General features: G+C 40.0%; 2 protein-coding genes across 2 annotated transcripts in view; one reads left to right on the top strand and one right to left on the bottom strand.

Annotated features, from left to right (window-relative positions):
* Positions 1–12,442, top strand: part of LOC131848343 (GTPase-activating Rap/Ran-GAP domain-like protein 3) — a 188,519-nt gene extending 176,077 nt beyond the window's left edge. The window contains exons 15-25 of the mRNA XM_059198160.1: positions 153–293; positions 1,010–1,276; positions 1,720–1,829; positions 2,129–2,242; positions 2,831–2,942; positions 3,984–4,073; positions 4,512–4,633; positions 10,529–10,686; positions 11,208–11,347; positions 11,606–11,732; positions 12,361–12,442. Coding sequence (XP_059054143.1) covers positions 153–293; positions 1,010–1,276; positions 1,720–1,829; positions 2,129–2,242; positions 2,831–2,942; positions 3,984–4,073; positions 4,512–4,633; positions 10,529–10,686; positions 11,208–11,347; positions 11,606–11,732; positions 12,361–12,442 — 1,463 coding nt within the window. The remainder of the gene's footprint in view (positions 1–152; positions 294–1,009; positions 1,277–1,719; positions 1,830–2,128; positions 2,243–2,830; positions 2,943–3,983; positions 4,074–4,511; positions 4,634–10,528; positions 10,687–11,207; positions 11,348–11,605; positions 11,733–12,360) is intronic.
* A 437-nt stretch (positions 12,443–12,879) lies between these two features.
* LOC131848368 (uncharacterized) lies at positions 12,880–20,495 on the bottom strand. The gene is made up of 5 exons (XM_059198192.1): positions 18,840–20,495; positions 18,623–18,683; positions 18,357–18,481; positions 17,959–18,179; positions 12,880–17,612 (listed from the first exon to the last, which is right to left on the bottom strand). The coding sequence occupies exons 1-5, from the start codon at positions 20,417–20,419 to the stop codon at positions 17,518–17,520; spliced, it is 2,082 nt and encodes a 693-aa protein (XP_059054175.1). The 5' UTR covers positions 20,420–20,495; the 3' UTR covers positions 12,880–17,517.
* Positions 20,496–20,677: the final 182 nt, after the last annotated feature.

Here is a 20,677-nt window from a genome sequence, read left to right as displayed (position 1 = left end):
TAAAACACAAGCGTTATAAACGCAAATAATGAAGTGATTTCATAAGCACTATTTGCAAATTATTGTTTTAGTTCGAGCCTAGTTCTTTCAATGAATTTTGTCCTTTAATACAAATACTTTAATTTTTATAATTTAATATATGGTTTTTGAAGGATCCGGCGGTTCCCGTCGAGCACCTTGGGAAGGACGTGTATGGCGAGCGGCTCCATTGCCTGCAACGCCAATTTGTGCAGAACAAATGGCTGAAGGGCGATTGTTGTTATCAACTACTTCCAATACTTATATATTAGAAGGTATTAAAATAACAATAATAATTAAGTTTAATCTTTATAGATAACTATCAGCTTTTTTGCAGTTTATCATAAATTAAGCACTTAAAAGGAAGTGGATTTAAAAAAGAAAAATTACTTCTTTAATGAACGCTTTCAGCGGAACGAGATGAACGGTTTTGTTCGAGACAGAGTTTTAAATCTAACTTGTGCGATAATGGGTCAGATGTCTTGACAATGCTGTAAAATACGACTTTAAAAATAGAACAAAAGGTATTTTTACAAATGAGAATTGTATATATGTACGTTAGAATAAAGAAGAAAGATAATATGTTTATTCGATACATACTTATCAAATGTAAAGAGAAAAAAACTAATTAAATAGGTACAGCGTAATCAAATATAGTTAGAACAAAGGATATTTGTAAGTTAATGAATGGGGTTAGATTCCACAGTGGGTTACCCTGGAATCCATCACACACAAATAGGAGGACTAAGTTGTCATACATTTTATCCCGTAATTTCTCTGTCTGAAATCGTAACCCATCACTCAACCTATTGGTTTACAAATCAAGCTATTGGGTGGTTGAAATAGATAGACAGAAGTATGCAGACACTTGTAACTTTTCTGTCAACACTCGGCACTCTTCCATTTAGTTTACGTCTCCACATAACTTACATTTAACTCAAGTATAAAGTCAAACCGTATTACGACACTAACTCGACAATCTTATTTCTAGAAAGCGGCACAACTAGAGTGGTCCTCCGATGGGAGGGTTGCGTGCGCGCGGCTCGTGTGAGCGAGCGCGCCGGGTTGTTCCGCGTGGGGACGCGCGCGCTGGCCGGCAGCGGGACCGCCACGAGCGGAGCAGGCGGCGCGGGCATGTATGCGCTGCCGCTGTCGGAGCTATGCGCGGGCGCGTGGGCCATGCGTCCGCTACAGGACTGCAAACACGCACGCCTGCCTCGCACAAAAACCGCACACTATTTTGACCTACTTGAATCGGGTATGTGGTGGTTTTCATCTAGCAGGATTTTGTCGGCATACGGACCAGCGGTAACCTGACATTGAGAGTGACGCAGCTGCAGTCGAGTAATAAAGCGAGTTTCTAGACCACCTTCATGAAGTAAGACTACTCGCCGATATAGCACCCGATCAACGCTATCGTTGCAGATTGCCGTCTTCAATGTCGAGACCACAAAGACAATTTATATTTATTTATTTCATATGTTACATACATATTTCATAAAAATCTTAGGATGTAGGAATATAAATTATAATAAGAAAATATTTGTACCACATAATTTAAATAAAATTTTTACTTTTATAAGTTTATTTGTATAAAGATTTTTCTTTCATACATAAAATGATGAAATAATTTATAGTTTTATAGACAAAGAAGCAAAACGGTTAAAAATACTCTCGTATGTATACATTATTGATTTTCAGGTGAAAATGGTAAAACTATACTTGCAATAGCTGTTGGTAGAAGAGTGATGCTTATGACAGAAGAATCAAAGACTGATAATGAAATGGGTTTCGAATATACACATATCAAAGTAAGTATATAGGTACCTAATGTGTGAAATTATAATGACGTGTGTTGTAGTCATATGTATTATTGTTTTTTTCTAAACTCTTTCTAGGAAATAGAAAGTAAAAATAGTTCAACTTTTTTTCGAATTACATTCCGTCATAGACCCCTAGATAATTGCGCATGAAATTAAAAGGAACCCCATCTCAGCTATGAAATGTTTTAATAGTCAAATTTTAGGCTAAAAAAATATCTATAAATAAAATTCTAAATAATCTTTTGTCTACGTTTCTTTGCATATGTATACATATGTATAATTTCCAGGACATCCAACTAAGCGAATCACCTGTATTAATTAAACTGATGGACGGTGAAGTAGCGACGATGGTGGTCGGCTACAAGCACCACTGGGAAGTGCTGGAAACTAGTGCTGGACAGGTATTTAAATATTTTAATTACATCTGATCTTTAACCAAACTCTAACCAAATAAAAAGAGCAAACTGTTTGTCGATTAATAGAAAGTTACCAATTAAACTTTACACGCTATTCGGTGCAAGACTTCATAAGTACCTAATGGCAAATGTGATTTGATCGTGAATGGAACCCAGGGTCATTTTACGCAACAAAGCATCTCACGAGCTTTGTAATACTACGTATATCTAACATTCAATATATAGGAATATAATACATCCTGATAGAGCAGTTATATACATATATAAGCACTGTCAACTGCCCATGCTGTGGTAAACCCAACAATTGACATGCCAACATAGCACAGTATATAAGTATTTGAATCCAATATAACAAACATACAGCCTTCTCTAGGATTTTTTATGTTATCTGTCATCTCTAGTGTCAATGACAACACATTTTTTTTTATACAACTCGCTAGATAAGCCCAATATTAGGGCCGTGTGGATTAAAAGTTGTGAATGTATTTTATTATTAGAAATATTGAATGAGTGAGTGAGACTTATTAGCTTAGAAAAAAGATTGTTAACTCGTTATCTATGGAAATATTACAGTCTGTAAAACGTGTAGAAAACTCCGAAGACAGTGGACCTCGTCGCGGTACACTAGTCAATGCTCTTCACATCGGGGATGAAAGGGATGGACAGATAGTTCTATGTTACAACCGTAAGTACATATGTCAGTATGTTTATGAGTTTAAAAACTAGTAGTGATATATTTTATCCACAAGTGGATAGGCAAAGGTACGAGACCATACAGCCTAATCTTCAGTAGTATCCATGAAATTCAAAAATTCTTCAAGGCGATATCGCCTAATCTTTTCATTAATTATAAGTTTGTGTTAAGTCCATGTATGTGTCCATAATTGAAATGTTTATAAAAAAATAAATTGGTTTAAAAGTTGCAGAGCATTTGAATAGTTCTTGAAGCGATGGCGGAATAATCTTATATAGTTCTTGAAGCTTAGCAATGACCAAAATTCTGTTTAAATTGAAGGCCGGAACTTTTTTGAGACATAGATACAGAGTATTAATACGTTCATTCCATGCAAACGGATTCCTTATTTACCTATATATGTGCACACTTTTAGGTTAATTGGTAAAGATTGCCCATAACTTTTTAGCCCGCCATGTATAGTAGGTATATCATATTTCATTGCGAAATAAAGAAATAAATAAAATTTAAAAATACGGCTTATACACGAAAACACGGCCTATTTTTATTATCACTTCTGACACTGCGCTGTTATAATAAACATCTTAAAAGCATATTTGTTTTGCATATTATTACTGGTTATGGGCAAACATGCTTAAAGAAAATACCGAAACTGTGGAATCTCAGCGCGGGCCAACCACCAGTGCATCGGGAAACCTTTCGGCAACTACAAGTTGAAGTTTAATCCCAAGTGTAGTCCCATCGATCACCAAGTTGGAAGGACATAGCATATTTCGCGTCATAGAATCGTCGGCATGAAAATGTTCCTAATCGACTATGGATTAAGAAACTGCGACGAGTCACCGGCGGAATTCGCCAGACAGAGGTGAAAATAAAAACAACAGTCACAAATAACACTTCTAATTCAAGTATAGATAAACGAATACCTATACAAAAGTTGCAGTAAATCTCATTGCAGGTCTGACAAATTGTTATCTAATCTGAGTATATTATCCTTTTCTGAAGATAGTTAAAAATAAGCTCTTGTTTCAGACACGTGTCATTTCGAAAGATTAACTAGTAAAGGTCTTGAAAGCGACGGCGAATATGACTTCCATTGGACAACTGTGCCAGCTGCTGTTGGTAATAATATTTATATTCTCTCAAAGTCACTTCGCGTTACTGTTAAGTATGCTGTCTTGACACCATGCTAGGCAATAGGGATTGAGTCTATATTAAAGGCATTTCCTTTCACTTGAACAATATATGTGTGTACAATGTAAAACATCCAAATTGGGTCTCTTAATACTTACAGTCTACCAGCCACACTCCGGTTCTTTACACCTCAATCTCACCTATGCTCTACGCCATTATATTTTTTCTATTATACGCATTCTCAAATTACACCTTTGTCTGTTTTTGTGATACAGTTAATATTTCTAGAATTAGATCTGTTGCACCGTTTAATTGTAAACATGTAGTATATAGACAGACATACCGAGATTATGTATGTATATTATATTTATAATATTATCATAGATTGAATTAAAGGTTGTTATTTATTTATTTGTTTTGTTTCAGTGTGTGCTTTCCCTTATATTATGGCGTTTGCCGAGGACTTGTTAGAAATAAGATTGGTAGCAAATGGGTCGCTTGTTCACGCGGCTTGTATTCCAGGACTGAAGTTGCTTTGTGGTAGAAGGGTAAGCACCTATATGTACCATACACACCGTCTTACTTTCGATGTTCGCGATTTCGAATCGAATTAAATTCTCCGCACATTGTAAACATTTGTATTCATGAGAGTTTGATCTGGATGTTTTCTATTTACTTACAAAAAATGTATAAGTATTTCTGGCCGTTGTTTAGTACCTATAACACAAGCTCTGTTCCGCTTGGGGCTAGACGATGTTGTGTAAATTATTTTGGAATAATATTAAAACACAACATATTACTGACAATGTTTTCGTAAAAGCAACACTTGACATGACATTTCGATGGGTATATTTAAATCCAACGTGAGGTCGCTTTCCAATTTGTTGCTTGCTGAGTTTACCGTTGGTCGTGTGATCCTCTGTGAGATTCCGGTTCGCCGTCGAGTCTCCAGAGTGAGCCCCGCAACTGGTGCCCACTTGCGCAAATTGTTGAGAGCGATACAGTGCGTAATCCAGCTACACAAAGTGTACTTTGTCTAGCGAGAGAACGCGCTAGGATTGTAGACCGAATTTGTTGACGCAAATTCGTTGCTGCAATCCACTTGCGACTGTCTTACAGTGCGATCACCTGCCCTTTCAGTTTTGGGCGGAATTCCCTACCTTTCGGTAGGTTCGTCGTGGGGTTCCAGCCCCCACACCACCCTCTTCCACCCCTCCAGTCCCCTTTCGTGTCGTGATGTCGCAAAGGGGCAAAGCCCCCAGGAAACCTCCTGACAGGGGAGCTCCCCGAACAGTTGTGCGTCGGGATCTGAGGAACCCGACCAAGCTGGTCCCCGCCACTGAGCTGGGGACCTTCCACGCTCGCCCGGCATCCAAGGGCACCCCCTCTGCCCTCGCGGGAAGCGGCAATGATGCCGCTGACCGGGAACCAGGCAGAGGGGAAAGATGCGCACAACCCGGCCCGTCTAAAAGACGCGCATCGCCGTCGCCGACCTCGCCCGCTAGAGGCGACAAACGGAGGGACGTAGAGGAGTCCCCCCCCCGCGACCTCGACCTAGTGAAGGTGCCGCCGACGCCGAGAATCCGGCTCGTGGACAAGGGCTACCAACCCCTACCGTCCCAGTCGGGTACCGTGCGGCGAAAGCCCTCACCCCCTCCGCGCTCACCCTCCCCCGCCAGATAGCGGGAGCGAGGAGGAAGGGGAAGACAGGCGTTTTTACGGCGACGTACATGTGTCGCCTGCGACCTCGCCTGAGCCTTCGCCAGCACCCTCGCGTGTGCCCTCGCCGCTACCTCGCTCCTATACGCTAGATAGGGGCGAGTATTTTTTACGCCACGTCATATATATATATATATATATATGCCACAATCGCCCGAGCCGATGCTCCCCCCCGTCCCCTCGCCGCGACGACGAACCCCGCCGTCATTCGCGGCAGTAGCGGCGGGTCCCGCCACCTCGGCCCCCGCCACCCCAGCCCCTGCCACCTCGGGTGCCCCGCCACTCGCTCCGCCCCTCCCCTCTCAGACGAGGAACGCCGACGCAGGCGCTGAACCCGCCACAGGGCGAGGAAAATACCCCCCATAGTGGCAGAACGCCTCCCAAATTGGACGCGCCACTTCGAGCAGCTTAGGCGCGTCCTGGGGGAGGCTCCAAATGCACGACCCTTCGGCAGTGGGGTCAGATTCCTGCCAAGGACGGACGACGAATTCCGAGCCGTCCAGAGATACCTCATAGAGGCCAGCGAGAAGGACCCAACTATAAGTTGGTACTTCTATAGTCTGGCCTCGGAACTGCCCACCAAGGTGGCGATACGGGGCCTCCCCGCCGACACCCCTAATGAGAGGATAGTGGATGCCCTACAGGATAAGGGATTCGGAGTGCGAATGGTGCGGGGTATTCCTGCCCGTCGCGGTCGTCCCGGCTGTATCTTCCACGCTCAACTCGACCCCATGGACAAGGATGAGCTCGCACGCTTATATGCGGTGGACGAGCTCCTGTACATGCGTGGAAAATAATTTTATAAAAACGTCGTCGTTGAAGCGTGGAAATCTACATCTGTGTTAGCTCAGTGCCACAGATGCCAGGCATTCGGCCATGCGTCGGCCAATTGTCACCGGCCCGTCAAATGCGTTCGCTGTGGTGGGGAGCACCCGGCGGCGAACTGCGACAGGCCGCGTGACCAAAAGCCGACCTGTATATAACTGCGCAAACCGCACACCGCCAACGACCGGAAGTGCCCGGTGTATAAAAGAGAGGCCCGGCAGAGGGGAATCAAACCCCGTCCCCCCGTCCCCACTGCGACGTCGACGGCGCCCACAGCGCAGCAACGGCGGCGCAACAATCCCACCGCGGCGCCTCGTACATACGTCGCCCGGGCTCCCCCTCCCGTAATAACGGTCGAGGAAACCGCTGGCGCCAACCTAATGGCGCCGGCTAACGAACCGACGCAACGAGGCGCCGACGCCGGTGCTACGAAAAAGCGCCGCCGCCGAAGACGCGGCAAGAAGAGGCGCGGAGATGAGCCCGTGACGGCATCAACCCCAATCCCCTTCCTACCTGATCCCACCCCAATATTTGCGTACAACGCACCCCCCACCCTTCCCATGTATGCCGTCCCAAATCAGGGCCCGCGTGCAGCGCCACGTCGCCGCCAGGCGGCGCCACCGGCACACAATGTGCCGAGAGTGGCTTTCAAGCCGCTTCTGGCGGACGTAAGACGCGCACCTCCTGCGCCTCCCACATACCCCGCGCCGCGTTCGGCACACGCCGCGCCCGCGCCCTTCACACAAGCGCCCGTCGACAGAGCACTGAACATGCTTATTAGCCTGTTGACGGAGCTGCTTACTACGCTCGCGGCCGGCGCAGATACTAAGTCGGCGGCATTAAATGGATTGGCCAAAATCCAACAGTACACAAATGGCGGGTACTAGCCTGCGCATTGTGTACTGGAACCCCGGGGGAATAAAGGATAAAGTCCAGGACCTCCGTCTCCTAGCTCGCACCCAGGATGTGCACATCATACTCCTGGGTGAAACGAAGCTCACAGAAAAGGAGACGTTGAGGGTGCCTAACTACCACGTGTATAGACGCGACGAAACGTCACCGGCGGGCATTGCGTACCGCGGTACGGCGGTACTAGTTTCGAGACGTAGTCCACGTGGAGTTAGAGCGCCCCGAGTTCCGCGTCATGCGCTCCATAGGAGTCAGCATCAACGTCGACGGCGCGGAACTGAAGGTCCTATATAACATTACCGTCCCCCGGGACTGGATTTCAGCCCCTCCGATGTCCGGAACGTTCTGGATGGGAGGAGTCCCACCCTACTTATGGGCGACCTAAACGCGAAGCACACGGCTTGGGGTTCCCGTCTGTGCTCGCCGATAGGTCGAAGACTCCTCCAGGATTCGCAGATCCACGGGTACGAGGTGTTGGGCCCAGCGCACCCAACCCACGTACCCTCAAATCCCACACATAGCCCAGACGTTCTGGACATTGCCCTAGTGCAGGCTGTGCCTTGCCCGGTCTTACTGGAGGTGCTGTATGATCTAGACACACAGCACCTCCCAGTTCTAGCCACGCTTGACCTCTCCACCACCACCACACCGACGAGACCGTCGAGGCGGCGGATGGATTGGCGTGTTTTTCGCGCAGAATTGGAGCATCTACACCTCGACGGCGAACTATCATCGCCAGCGGGTGTCGAAGCCGCCTCCACACTCATAACGGAGCGAATCCGCACCGCAGTGGAGGCGGCAACTACCACAATAAACGTGGCTTCTCGCCGTCGAGAGGAATTGCCACACCATCTGCGCGAAAAACTCGCCCAGAAAAGAACCTCCGTCGCCTATGGGCCCGAACCCGCTGCCCGCGGGTCAAGCGTGAGCTCAACTGCCTGGCTGCAGAGCTGTCGGAGGGAGTGCGGGATTGGCGTGGGGCCGCCTGGGAGGGTGTCATATCCCGGGCTGGCGAACACGATACCGACCTGCACAAACTCAATCGACAGCTCACCAATGCACGACCCCCCGTCTGCCCGTTGCTTGACGAGACGGGCAGACGTCGTTACGCAGCCCAAGACCGGGCAGAAATCCTGGCACAGCACTTGGAGGGGCAATTCACGGCCAATCCAATAGCCGCCGACGCACCCAGCACTGTCGTCGAGCACCACGAGCGAGTCGTACGTCGCGTATGCGATTTCCGTACCGCTCCGTCGCCGGACGTAAACGAAGTGAGCTTCGTTTCGCCCGGCGAGGTAAGGCGGCTCGTCAGCCGCCTGCCGAAGCGCAAAGCGCCCGGAGCGGACGGGATCAGCACCGCAGCGCTCGCACAGCTGCCCCGTAGAGCCCTAGCGTGTCTAGCGAGGCTCTACAACGGCATACTCCGGACCGGCCACTTCCCTACCAACTGGAAGTTGGGTAGAGTCATAGTCCTCCCGAAACCCGGCAAGGACAAGCGCCTGCCGGCAAGCTACCGGCCCATCACTCTGCTCTCGCACGTAGCGAAGTCGTTCGAGCGCCTCCTGCTCCGCCGCCTGAGACCGACTCTGTCGCCTCGCGACGAGCAGTTCGGTTTCAGAGGCGGACACTCGACGACTTTGCAGCTGACGCGCGTGCTCCACCATATGGCTGTCGAGCACAACCGCGGCCACTACACGGTCGGCGTATTTCTCGATATAGAGAAGGCGTTCGACCGTGTGTGGCACGACGGTTTGGTGTCGAAGTTGCTCGACACCAACACGCCGTCAGCATACGTGCGAGTAGTGGACTCGTTCCTCTCGGGCCGGAGCTTCTATGTTTCGGTCGAGAACTGTGACTCTACCACACGCCCAATTGCCGCCGGAGTCCCGCAGGGCAGCTGCATTTCGCCATATATTTTTGCTCTACGCGACGTACACAGACGACATCCCCACCTTGAGGGATGAGCTCCGAGAGGGAGAGAGGGATGTCGTCCTCGCTCTTTTCGCCGACGACAGTGCCTTTCTTACGTCGTCTCGCCGAGCCTACGCAGCCGCTCGCAAAATGCAGCGGCTGTTGGACCTGCTCCCCGAGTGGCTGGATAAGTGGCGTACCACCGTTAACGTGGGTAAAACGGTGGCGCTGCTTACCCGCCCCGGGTGCAAATGCCCGCCGCCCCTCTTACTGAGAGGCCAGCCCATCCAGTGGGAGCGCACAGTGCGTTACCTAGGGGTGGAAATCGACCGGTCGCTGCGTATGACGCCGCAGGTAGACCGGGCTGTTACCCAAGCCAAGGCTGCGCGCGCTATGCTGCGACCGGTCTTGCAATCCAGGCTGCAGCTGCGGACGAAAGTAGGCATTTATAAGACCTACATTCGTTCGCGGCTCACATATGCCGCCCCCGCATGGTACGCACTGTGCTCGGCCTCACAGCGGCGGAGACTGCAGGTCCAACAAAATCCGTAATGACGTGATCGCCCGCGACCTCAAGGTCCCATCGGTGGAGCAGTTCGTCGTCCGGTTGACGCGCGCGATGTTCTCGCGAGCGGACAGCGGGCGCGAAGCGCACCTGCGCGACCTCGCCCCTCTCCACGCGCGCCCACCGGACGCCACTCGCGCGCTCCCGCGCGACTAACTCTCCACCGAGTGATCACGTCATTTACGTGACGTGGCGGCGTTAAGCCGGCTCGGCGAGCGACCAAAGAAAACAGTCCTCCCACATGACTTCCTCAGCCGGCTGCTGGGAAACAATGGATTTGCAGTTTAAATAGCCGGCAGGCCGGCCGGTAAACGAACGACGCTGGGGTGGCACACCCCAGCAGTACGCCCGGGCAAAGAGCCTATGCTCGAGGCCCGCACCCGGCGGTCCGTAAGGACCAGCGGACGACCTCGACTGACTGAATCCAACGTGGCAAGGGCAAGCCTCTCTGTTAACATTTTGTTAGATTAGTTATTATTTAATTAAATTAATTATTTGCAAACTTTGTGTATAGGATATCTTCTACGTGGCGTGTGCCCCGGAGTACGTGCCGCTGAGCCGCGAACTCGACCAGAGTCTGCTACATGAATACGAGCTGGCTCGACACGCGGCCTCCAAGCAACCGCTCCCACCGCACCCGCCATACTCCGTCGACGAGGACGACAACGACAAGTTAGTTGTTTATGTTTTTGAACCATTGTTCCTACTGGATGTTAACTAAGTCACATAGACTGTGTTTTCATCCAATGGTTTCCCATCCGAAAGGATCCACTGAATAGAAAATGGCTATCGCCTATATACAAATTCAAATTCAAATTCAGAAATCATTTATTCATGTAGGACATTTTAGCCGCTTATGAACGTCAAATTTTTACATTCTAATTATATTTTTTTATCCTACCGTCCAGTTCGGTACAGGAATAACAACTCGAATATCACATCGCCTTATGACGCCCATAGCACTAACACCATGCCTTGTTATTGCTGAAATTTCAGATAATATTCCTCTGTAGTCTTATATTATTTCACTACCGTACCTAACCCAACAAACGAAACAGCTTATAAACCTAGCTGCCTGTCGGCTAAAATAGTGTTACAGAAATATCCGTAGACTACCCTCTTATAAACTCGGACTTTGTACATCGGTAAAGACTATACAATAATATATTATAATAATAATAAACTTAAAACAGGGCTGAGTCCAAAGATAACAACCGTACATCGGAGGACAACTCTGCGTCCAGTCGAAGCAGCTCAATATCATCCGAGCAAGAGAACATCCGACCGCCGCTGCAGCGCATGGCGCCAGTCTCGCCGCCTAGTTCGCCACAGGGTAAAACTTACAATAAACGTAGTTTTTATCGCGGATATCGCTAATTCAAACATATTCGTAGTCTGGGATTAAAAGTAGACTACGTCGTACTCTATTTCTAATATAGGTAAACTTTTAAAAATTCAATTGATCTTTGTTTAAAAAAAAAATAACACGTTTCATATATTTGAAATGTCTAAGAAATATTTTTAACCAAATATACATATATATATATATATATGCTCACATAATACATGTAGTATTGATAATGATTTTCAGTGTTACCAGAAAACAGTGGACGTTGCGTGCGCATCTATAAAATCCCGCAGAGTAACCTCAGCGCGGGCGCCTACCAGAGGCAGTCCGTCTCCGCGGACCAAGTCGTCACTTCCTACTTCTCACATAGGTAAAATCTATTTCTTACGAAAAACAATATAAATATGAATGAATACAGACTTCATAGTACAAACATTTGTCCTACTAGTACTTTCTCCACTTAAAAAATAATACTGTGGAAGACCACAAGTCTACTATTATTAAACCTGTCCATAAAACTGTATAGGCACGTTTTACTTCCATAGTATTTCTTAACGATAGCACATCTTAACATCATAAGATGTCATGCCTTTTATCTAAAAATTTGAAATTGGAATAGATGCATGCTTTTCGATTATATCTATAATACATCGTCGAAAAATTGTAGTCTTGTAATTGTAGTATTTAGTTGTCCTTATAGAAGGATATATGAGCATAGGCCCACGATGCATAGATGGAGAACCAAATGCTCTGTCTTATTTCTGAAACTTAATTTTACGAATTCGTACTTGTAACTTCCCGAAATTCACATATAAAATTATTTTTTATTTACAATTATAGTTTGTATGATATAAAGTTTGAATGACTGAAAATAATTTTATAAAAACCAAGCATGATGAATTAGCTTAGAAATCTACATAATCAGTATCAGCTGCACCCAGGATATATAAGTGTCTCTTTAACTTTATATGTCTAACGTTATCCTATAATGACTACAGGCCAAATAGTATCCGGCAAAGGCTAGCAGAGTTGAGGCTAGACAGCAAGTCGAGGGGCGGAGGCGACGACGAAACTTTATAAACAAGCAGATATTCCCCACAATAAAAGGGTATATGCCTACTTACAACGTAAAGATTATTCTTTATAAATGTTATTGCATTTGAATTTAGAAGTCAAATGATATGACTAATAAATATTTTCGAATCAACAGTTCAAAGATTTAAAAAACTATGCGAAAAATAATATCTTTGCTGTGAAACTGTATAGATTTGATAATGATGATCGTAACAAAAATTATAAATTACACAATATATCAATATTGTGTATTGCGATTGAAAAATGTCCATTTTTGATTAATTATATTGAACAATAAATTGTCAGTTGTGTAAAATAGTTTTCTTTTAAATTATAAAATAAAATATTCTCGGATCTTACTTTCCAATGTAGGTCGGACGCAAGTAATAAAAGTGTCAAGTCAAATCCCTTATTTCAAATAATAAACAAATATTTATTATAAATTATAAATGAGACAAGAGCAGGAAGATGACGTGGATGATGTAATTTTACTATGCTGCGTCTACCTCACTACGGGAAAGAATTTCTGTTTTAATTGTATATAAGTATAGTATAAAATAGTTGGCATATACCCTGTTACTTGCCTATTATTAAAGGAAATGGAACCAGGTGCACAATTTTTAAATGAGATAATATATAGATTATAATTATATGTTGATATCTTATATGATGTACTAGTCTATTAAGGTATACTAAAGTACTAGAGAAGATATCGCGCATGCCATTGCTGTCCCAATCAACTGCGGCTATATCACCACATTTTATGTAGTCACGGATACATAAAATAAGTTCAGTAAACGAAATACTTGATTTGTATTAAGATAGATGCAAGAAATGTAAATTAATGCAAAACGGAATTATTTTTATTTTCTACATGGTGCAAGTTGTTTGAGTAGATATTCAGTAGGTATCTTCTTTAGTACGATAGTGGCATAGAGTTAATACAAAGAGATAGCAAGTAATTGTACTATAATGAATAATACATATATAACATGACATAGTTGAAACGATTAAAGCATTAAATTCGCTTCTAAAAGGCATGATCGAAATAAAATGGCAATAATATTGATAAAATTACATTAGCAAATCATTGTTGGATGTGAACAAAACTTCATGTATTATAATTACTCTGGAAAATAATCTAAATTATTAAGTTTCAATTAAATTTTCGTCGATTAAAGAATCTTAACTAGTCTCATGCAATGACTATCCCTATTTGTTTAAGCGGCCTCCTCTTTGTATCTACTCTATGATTCGTAGGTATCTGATACCTCAATGGTATAAATATTGCTGTTTGTAGTCAGATTATATAGTGTAAGTGTTCTTGTAGATATGAATGGATATTATACCTTTATGAATGATTACTGGAAAAAATGTGATAAATGGCTGATGTGTAGTGAAAAAATTATATACAACGTATTCAGAATTGTTGTAACAAATTATGGAAATTATTTATATACATAGGTATAAAAGTATATTTATTTATTGAATATTTTAATCACAAGTATTATTTTACGATAGTTTTGTGGCCTAGCAGTTTACAACTCTGGAGTTCAAAATTATTTATTAATTAGGAGTGTATTCATGTATGCCATTAATTATTATTAATAATGCTAATAATTCTAATTAATCTGAGAGAGATGATAGTAAGCTCGCCCCTGCCACATTTGTTTTAAAATACATGACGCTCATATTTAGTATTCATTGATAATTTGAAAATTATCTCTCAATTTGTAACTACTATTTACTACCTAACATCAAATTTTAATTCACAAATATATAAATATTTATATAATATACATAAATAAATTATATTATCTCTATTTCATTAGGTACCTATGAATAAAAATGATGAAAAATGAAAGTTCTTTAAAAGGCTCACAGCATTCCACAATAGTATTGATTGTGGATAAATTACAATTATAACTACATATTACATTGTCATTTACTCCAGAAATTTTTGCTAAATGGTTTTTCAGATTTTTTATCATAAAAATACCCAATCTAGGAACAGCGCGCTAAGTACCTATGCCTACTACAATTACCACAGCTCCTTACTATTATAATTGGAGTATATTATTATACTGAAGTTTATATATAAATATTATTATAACTATTTAAGTAACTAGATTATAAACAAACTCATAATCGAACGTTCTACATAAAGAGCGACATGTAAGACAAAAAGTGATGTAAAATAGTCTTTTTAGCGTTACAAAATAAGGTTCTATCGTTTTATCTGTTTAATGTCTATTCGACACCAGAAAAGAAGTGCCATCCAAGTATTTGGTTATCTTTCTAGATTTTAATAATATAAAACTGTAATATTTTGCGATGCAAGAGAATTGAAACCTTATTTAAGTGTTAATACAAATTTTAACTTCAATGTAAATATTATGTAGTATAAATATTAAACATAAGTAGTTACTGTTTCCTTCTGATACAGACTATATGAGTACCCGTAAAATGGTGAACGATTTTAAATAAATATTAAGTTTGGTAAATACCCTTTTATGACTAGGTATTTGGATAGAATGAGGGATAGGTACTATTGATAGAACCTAATGCGAAAATGGGACGATGCAGTAGGTGTCGTGTTTAGATAGGGATACTGACTGATAGCTGTCAAATCAGGGGTCTGCACATCGCATATGAGATGAAATATGAAAATGTAGAAAGTCAATAGGTACCTACGATAAAAATATTTTAATTATTGAGACGAAACCGTGGGTTTGAAGAATCTGTACAATAACATATAAACAATCCGAAAAAAAGGATTTTTATGCAGTTTACCTCACTTCAATATATTTTTGTATCAATTAAAACAATAAGGCTTGTATGTCTGACGATGTATTTAATTTAAGTAACATATTTATCCGGTTACGATTTCAATACAAGTATAGTAAGTACATGTCTTTCGACGTTAAGTTAATTTCGATATTTTAATGTTTTTATTTCATTTGCATCTAGGTAATAAAAAAGGTTATTATGTCTAGGTACCTATGGATTTATAATCGTTCACCAGTTCTTCATGTTACGATAGAATAGTGGATGTTACGGTTGTGCCTACTATTTGCATGCTGTAGTATAGTTGCGTACACAGAACTACTCACACTGAAATAATTTTAGAAACTTCTAATGTCAACATGATGATTTTAATGTGTAATAACGGATCCGAAAAATCCTACACAAAATGTATTTTGAGTAAACATGTAACTCATAACGACGTTTCTTTAAAATTATTTAGCTATAAAGATAAGAAAAGATACTTTAAAAATCGTAGAACACAATCTCAAAAGAAAACTTTTACCAAAACTGAATCTAGAGATAAAATTCGGTTTCTATTTAGGATTTAAAACCTATTTTGATCGCACAGCAATAAATTAGCACAGTTGAGTTCATAGTAATAAATATATTTTTTAAGTACTCCCACAGTTAGTCTAAATTTTGTACCTACTCAGAAAATTATATGCGTATATACAGATGACCGTAGGCGGAAATAAGTTCTATATTATTCTAGAAAATCTAGTACTTTCTGTGTATGGAACTACATTATACAGCTGCCGGGCTAGCCTTTATATGTATCGATGTTGTGTAACGGAATATGTAAATCTACCAAAGAAGAAAAGAACCAAACTGATAGTTTTAAGAACTGTTTATTGATAAACAATGGATTTGCAGTTTAAATAGATATTAGAATAATAAAAAATACCTACTTCTAATATTCTAATAAGTATGTAATACTTTAAAAGTTATATAGATGTCCAATTTTAGTATATGTATAGACGAACAGGTGTTTAACGAAATAGAAAAAGAATAAGAAGTTCGTGCAATGCAATGCAATGACTCGAAAAAAATATATGTGAATATAAGTAAAACGTGTTTTATCTATATACATTAAACAATGGTGAAATGAATTGTGTAATATTGGGATAGTTGAATATTACTACTTATTAATAATGTAGATATTGTTTTTGCCGAGAACCAAAATAATTTTCAAGTCTTAAACACTATTATATAATAAAATTAATGTACTTACTCAGTAGATTACAAGAGAATTTGTTTCAATCACACTTGCTTATGCGAAATCAACAACTAGAAAATGTAGATGTTACATATAGGATTAACCGTAATGGTTGACTATACCGAACCAGAGTCCAATTACATATGTACAATAATAGATATATAAAAATATTTTTAATCATTCATTCATAACACGCTAGTGGTATAACATATAACTTAAAAATATTTTTATATTTTAAAATACATATTCCGAAATATACATCAATACCCCTCTCTGTATACTGGAATTGGTTTCTAAAACTACATAACTTCATAGATGTAACCTATAAACTAAATTGTATTGCCTAATAAATGTTTCGCTGATTTCTTCTACTAAGCAATTTTCTTTATATGGTGCGAGCCTGAAAAGCGAGATTATAGCTGCATAGCACCTTAGACCTCAGAAAGGGCAACACGTCAGGGGTATGTCCGTGAATATAGGTGACGGTTATAGATGTATATTTCGCGGTTTAATATATATTATGTATACGACAATTTGTTTTATGTACTCTTGAAGACACTGACTGGTTTGGTATATCGACTACAACTAAACAACAACTTTTCGTATATTATATGATTTCCCAAATAAATATATCTTGTTGAAATTGTGTTTCCCAATGTTAAATAAGTACAATTAGTATGAATCTTAAATACCTCTAAAAATGAATTAAATCATATATTATATAATGTTCAATATTGATAAAAAAGTCGGGTATTGTTGATGGGCCTATAATTACTACACTTTATGTATAATATATTTCATTTCACAAAAATGTGATATTCAAAACAAAAATAAAACAATTATAATAATACCATATATTAAAAAATGTAGTCAGAATTGTATAATTAAAAGATACTAAACATAATTATAATCAATGTTGGCTGTTCCAAAAACAGATGATAAAATTATACCTATACAATTTAGTATTTTACTCACTGTTATTTTCTCTGAAGTTTAAATAAATGTCTGTTCAGAATTATTTCGTACTCATTTCATTCACAATTTATAATAGTTTAATTTATAATAACTTTGTTTGTTGCTTTAAAGCAGTTATGTCTAAAAATTTTGGTATATCAGTTGTTAATGGTTGTTTAGCTGGTACTCCTGATGAACCTGGAAAGGACACAAATAGTAGGCAAACCTGATATTGATTTACATGTCTGGGACATGGGAGTCACTAACTGTCGACATCATAGTGAACACAATACTTGATGTATGGACATATCATTGTAAATATTTGAATGTAACATGGCAGTGAGATATATAAAAATAAAGAAACTGGTTTTTGTGAAGTCAATGGTACTCAAACTGAATTTGGCTATGGACAGTGGTTTGTACCAACCAATTTCTATCAGTGCCCTTTGCGCATTTGCCCTTGCAATGATATCAAAAAGAGTATAAGTATGTACTATATTCTATAGGAACAGCAAGAATAATATGATAGTAAACAACATAATACCTTGTAATAACTTATGTCTCTCCATGTAATTCCTTGTGGCAAAAGACATGTCAATTGGTACAGTGGTCTTAGTTGCTGATATTGTTGGTTGAGGTATTAATGTCTGAGCTCCTGCTTTCAGATACTTAGCTGCAAGTTGGTTCATTTTTAAACTTGTGTCAGTAGATGCAGCATAAATATGTGGTTGGTTTATACCAAGTGGGTCATCTCCAAATTTTACTCTAAAATCATTAATTTCAATATAACAAAATTTATATTTAAAAAAATATAATTAAACGCATATCTAAATTAAAAATATTTTTGAGTGACAAAATCTATTTTAATTTGCTATTATCTATACAACAAAACCTTAAGTTATTAAGTAAAAAATAAAAGGGTGAGGTGGTGTATAGCATTACCTTTTTGTGACACTAACATTTGTTTTGTCAATTTGCATTTGAAGACATTGTTGTCTTGTATTTCTATACATTGCACTAGCAGATGATGGCATGTCTGAATCTTGTAACATTCCATTCACATGTGTCTGTTATGAAAAGAAGATGTTAATTAAAGTAAATAAACTACAATAATAAACTACTACTACTTCTACTACTACTAATATTCTGAAGTACAGAAGATTTATTGAAACATTTAATTGATGAATTTTTATTATTCAGATATTTACCATTACTTTATTGTAATATGTCCATCCTGCATTGGATTGGTCATTACTGCCACACTCAGATCTGTAAAATATTTTAACCAAAATTATAATATAACATTTCAATAATTACAATTTGTATGCAAACAATTGAAACTACATAAAATCAACTTCAAATTATATGCAATAACTATATGGTAAGTATATATACCTTATAAGGTATAGTAAGAAGTATACTCACTCACTGTAATCTCTTACATCTAAATATAATGTTTGGTCAGGAGAAATGAGAGGAGTAATTGCATTATCCACACAGATATTGTGTAAACTTAAATCATTCAATGTTTTTTCTTCAATGGCATGTTCAGGTGGGACATTAGGTGCATTTCTAAGCTGTGTGTCATCTCTTTCAACCTGAACTGTCCTTGTAATAGGAGTTATGCCCTCCAAAAAATTCTGGTTGACAGGTTTTGATTTTGCAATTACTTCTTTAATGCTTATTTGGGATCTGTTGCATTGTATTTGAGCATTTTCACACATTTGTTTGACAACCTCTTTGTTAATTACCGTGGAAGTTCTCACCATTTCAAAACTTGTCATAACTCCAATGGATATTTTGTGCTGTTCATGGTCAATAGACTCAAGAGCAACATGTTCAGATGCACAACTTTCAATTGGAATATTTGGTGTCTTACTGATAGAAATAAATCTGTCAACTTTCTCTTGTAGTAACTGTAATTGCTCATTCTGCAGTTTAATAATTTTAAACAAATCTGAAACAGTTGGCTCTCTTTTCTCCTTTGAATTAACAGGCTTTTCAACCTCTATACTTTTAGCATTGTCTTGTTCATACTTCTCTATTGCCCATGTTTTTTTATCAACCATATTTTGGGGTATTTTTTTCAATTCTTCTTTACTGTTGCAATTATATGTAGTCTGTTGATTCAATAGAACATGGTGATTGCAATGAGTACAACTAGGAGGAGAATAAGCCTGAGCTATACAAGCACAAAACTGTTGAGCTTTTGAATGCATGGATTGACATTTATTTGAAATTATTTCATTAGGGTGTTTCATAGAACAGTAATTTTTATTCTTTAAAATTTTGTAGCAATGATGACATCTGCAGTCATAACCCTTGTCAACATTAATAGTACTGTTATCTGTAGATGGTGTGGTAATATCAATATGATTTTTAAATACACCATTATTAGGAAGACCAACTTTGTTTAATTCCATTTTTCTTACCACAGGGTTATTTTCTTTATCAATATTTAAAACATTGAAATGTTTTTGCAGAGGATCTGTTGAGTACTGCATTGCATTCATATTACCACGTTTTAAAAAAAAACTATTATGTTCACTGATTTGACTTGAAGGATTTTTTAAAGTAGTATTTTCAAGTGATGTCAAAACTTGCATGCTTTCAGGTACATTTTGTCCCTTACCATTCATATCAACGTTAGTATCAACCGGTGTACCTTTGTATGGCTTCCGCAGTACAGGCGGCCTGGGTTCATGAATGGATGTGTCAAGCATACTCAGTTCCAAATCGTTTGAGGGTGACCATTGGTCTCCATGGATTTTATTGCTTCCCACTGTAGTCTTTTGTATAAGAGGATATGGTGTACTATTACTATTTTCAAACCTTTTTACTGGATCCAAGCTAAATGGTAATAATTTTGGATAATTATAATATAAACCAGGATTTCCAATGTCTGCTCGTTTTTCAATAAATGGACGTGGGGAATGGCATTCGGAGTCGCTCATGGTTATGGTTCCGTAGGTTTTCACAGGGCTTTCAAAGCGCACTTTCTTCATGAAGAATTATATTGTTATTAAATTTCATCAATCAAATTATCACTGCACAATCCTGTGCATCTTATCTCTAATTGAATGCAGTCAAAGTTTATTTACAATTTACATAAATAAGCAAAGTTAGAGCATAAAAGTTACAAATATAAATCTAATTTGTCAGTTTCGTTCGATTTATCAAAGTTTTTTGAATTTGTATTTGACAACTCAAAATATGACAATTGTCATGTTGACATCAGTATGAATGTCAACTGCTAAAAAAAA

This window comes from Achroia grisella, unplaced genomic scaffold (genome assembly GCF_030625045.1).
Source record: "Achroia grisella isolate CSIRO2021 unplaced genomic scaffold, CSIRO_AGI_Agris_v1 utg551, whole genome shotgun sequence".
Lineage (NCBI taxonomy): Eukaryota > Metazoa > Arthropoda > Insecta > Lepidoptera > Pyralidae > Achroia > Achroia grisella.
The sequence above is the reverse complement of the archived record's forward strand: the minus strand, read 5'-3'. Positions and strand labels throughout refer to the sequence as shown.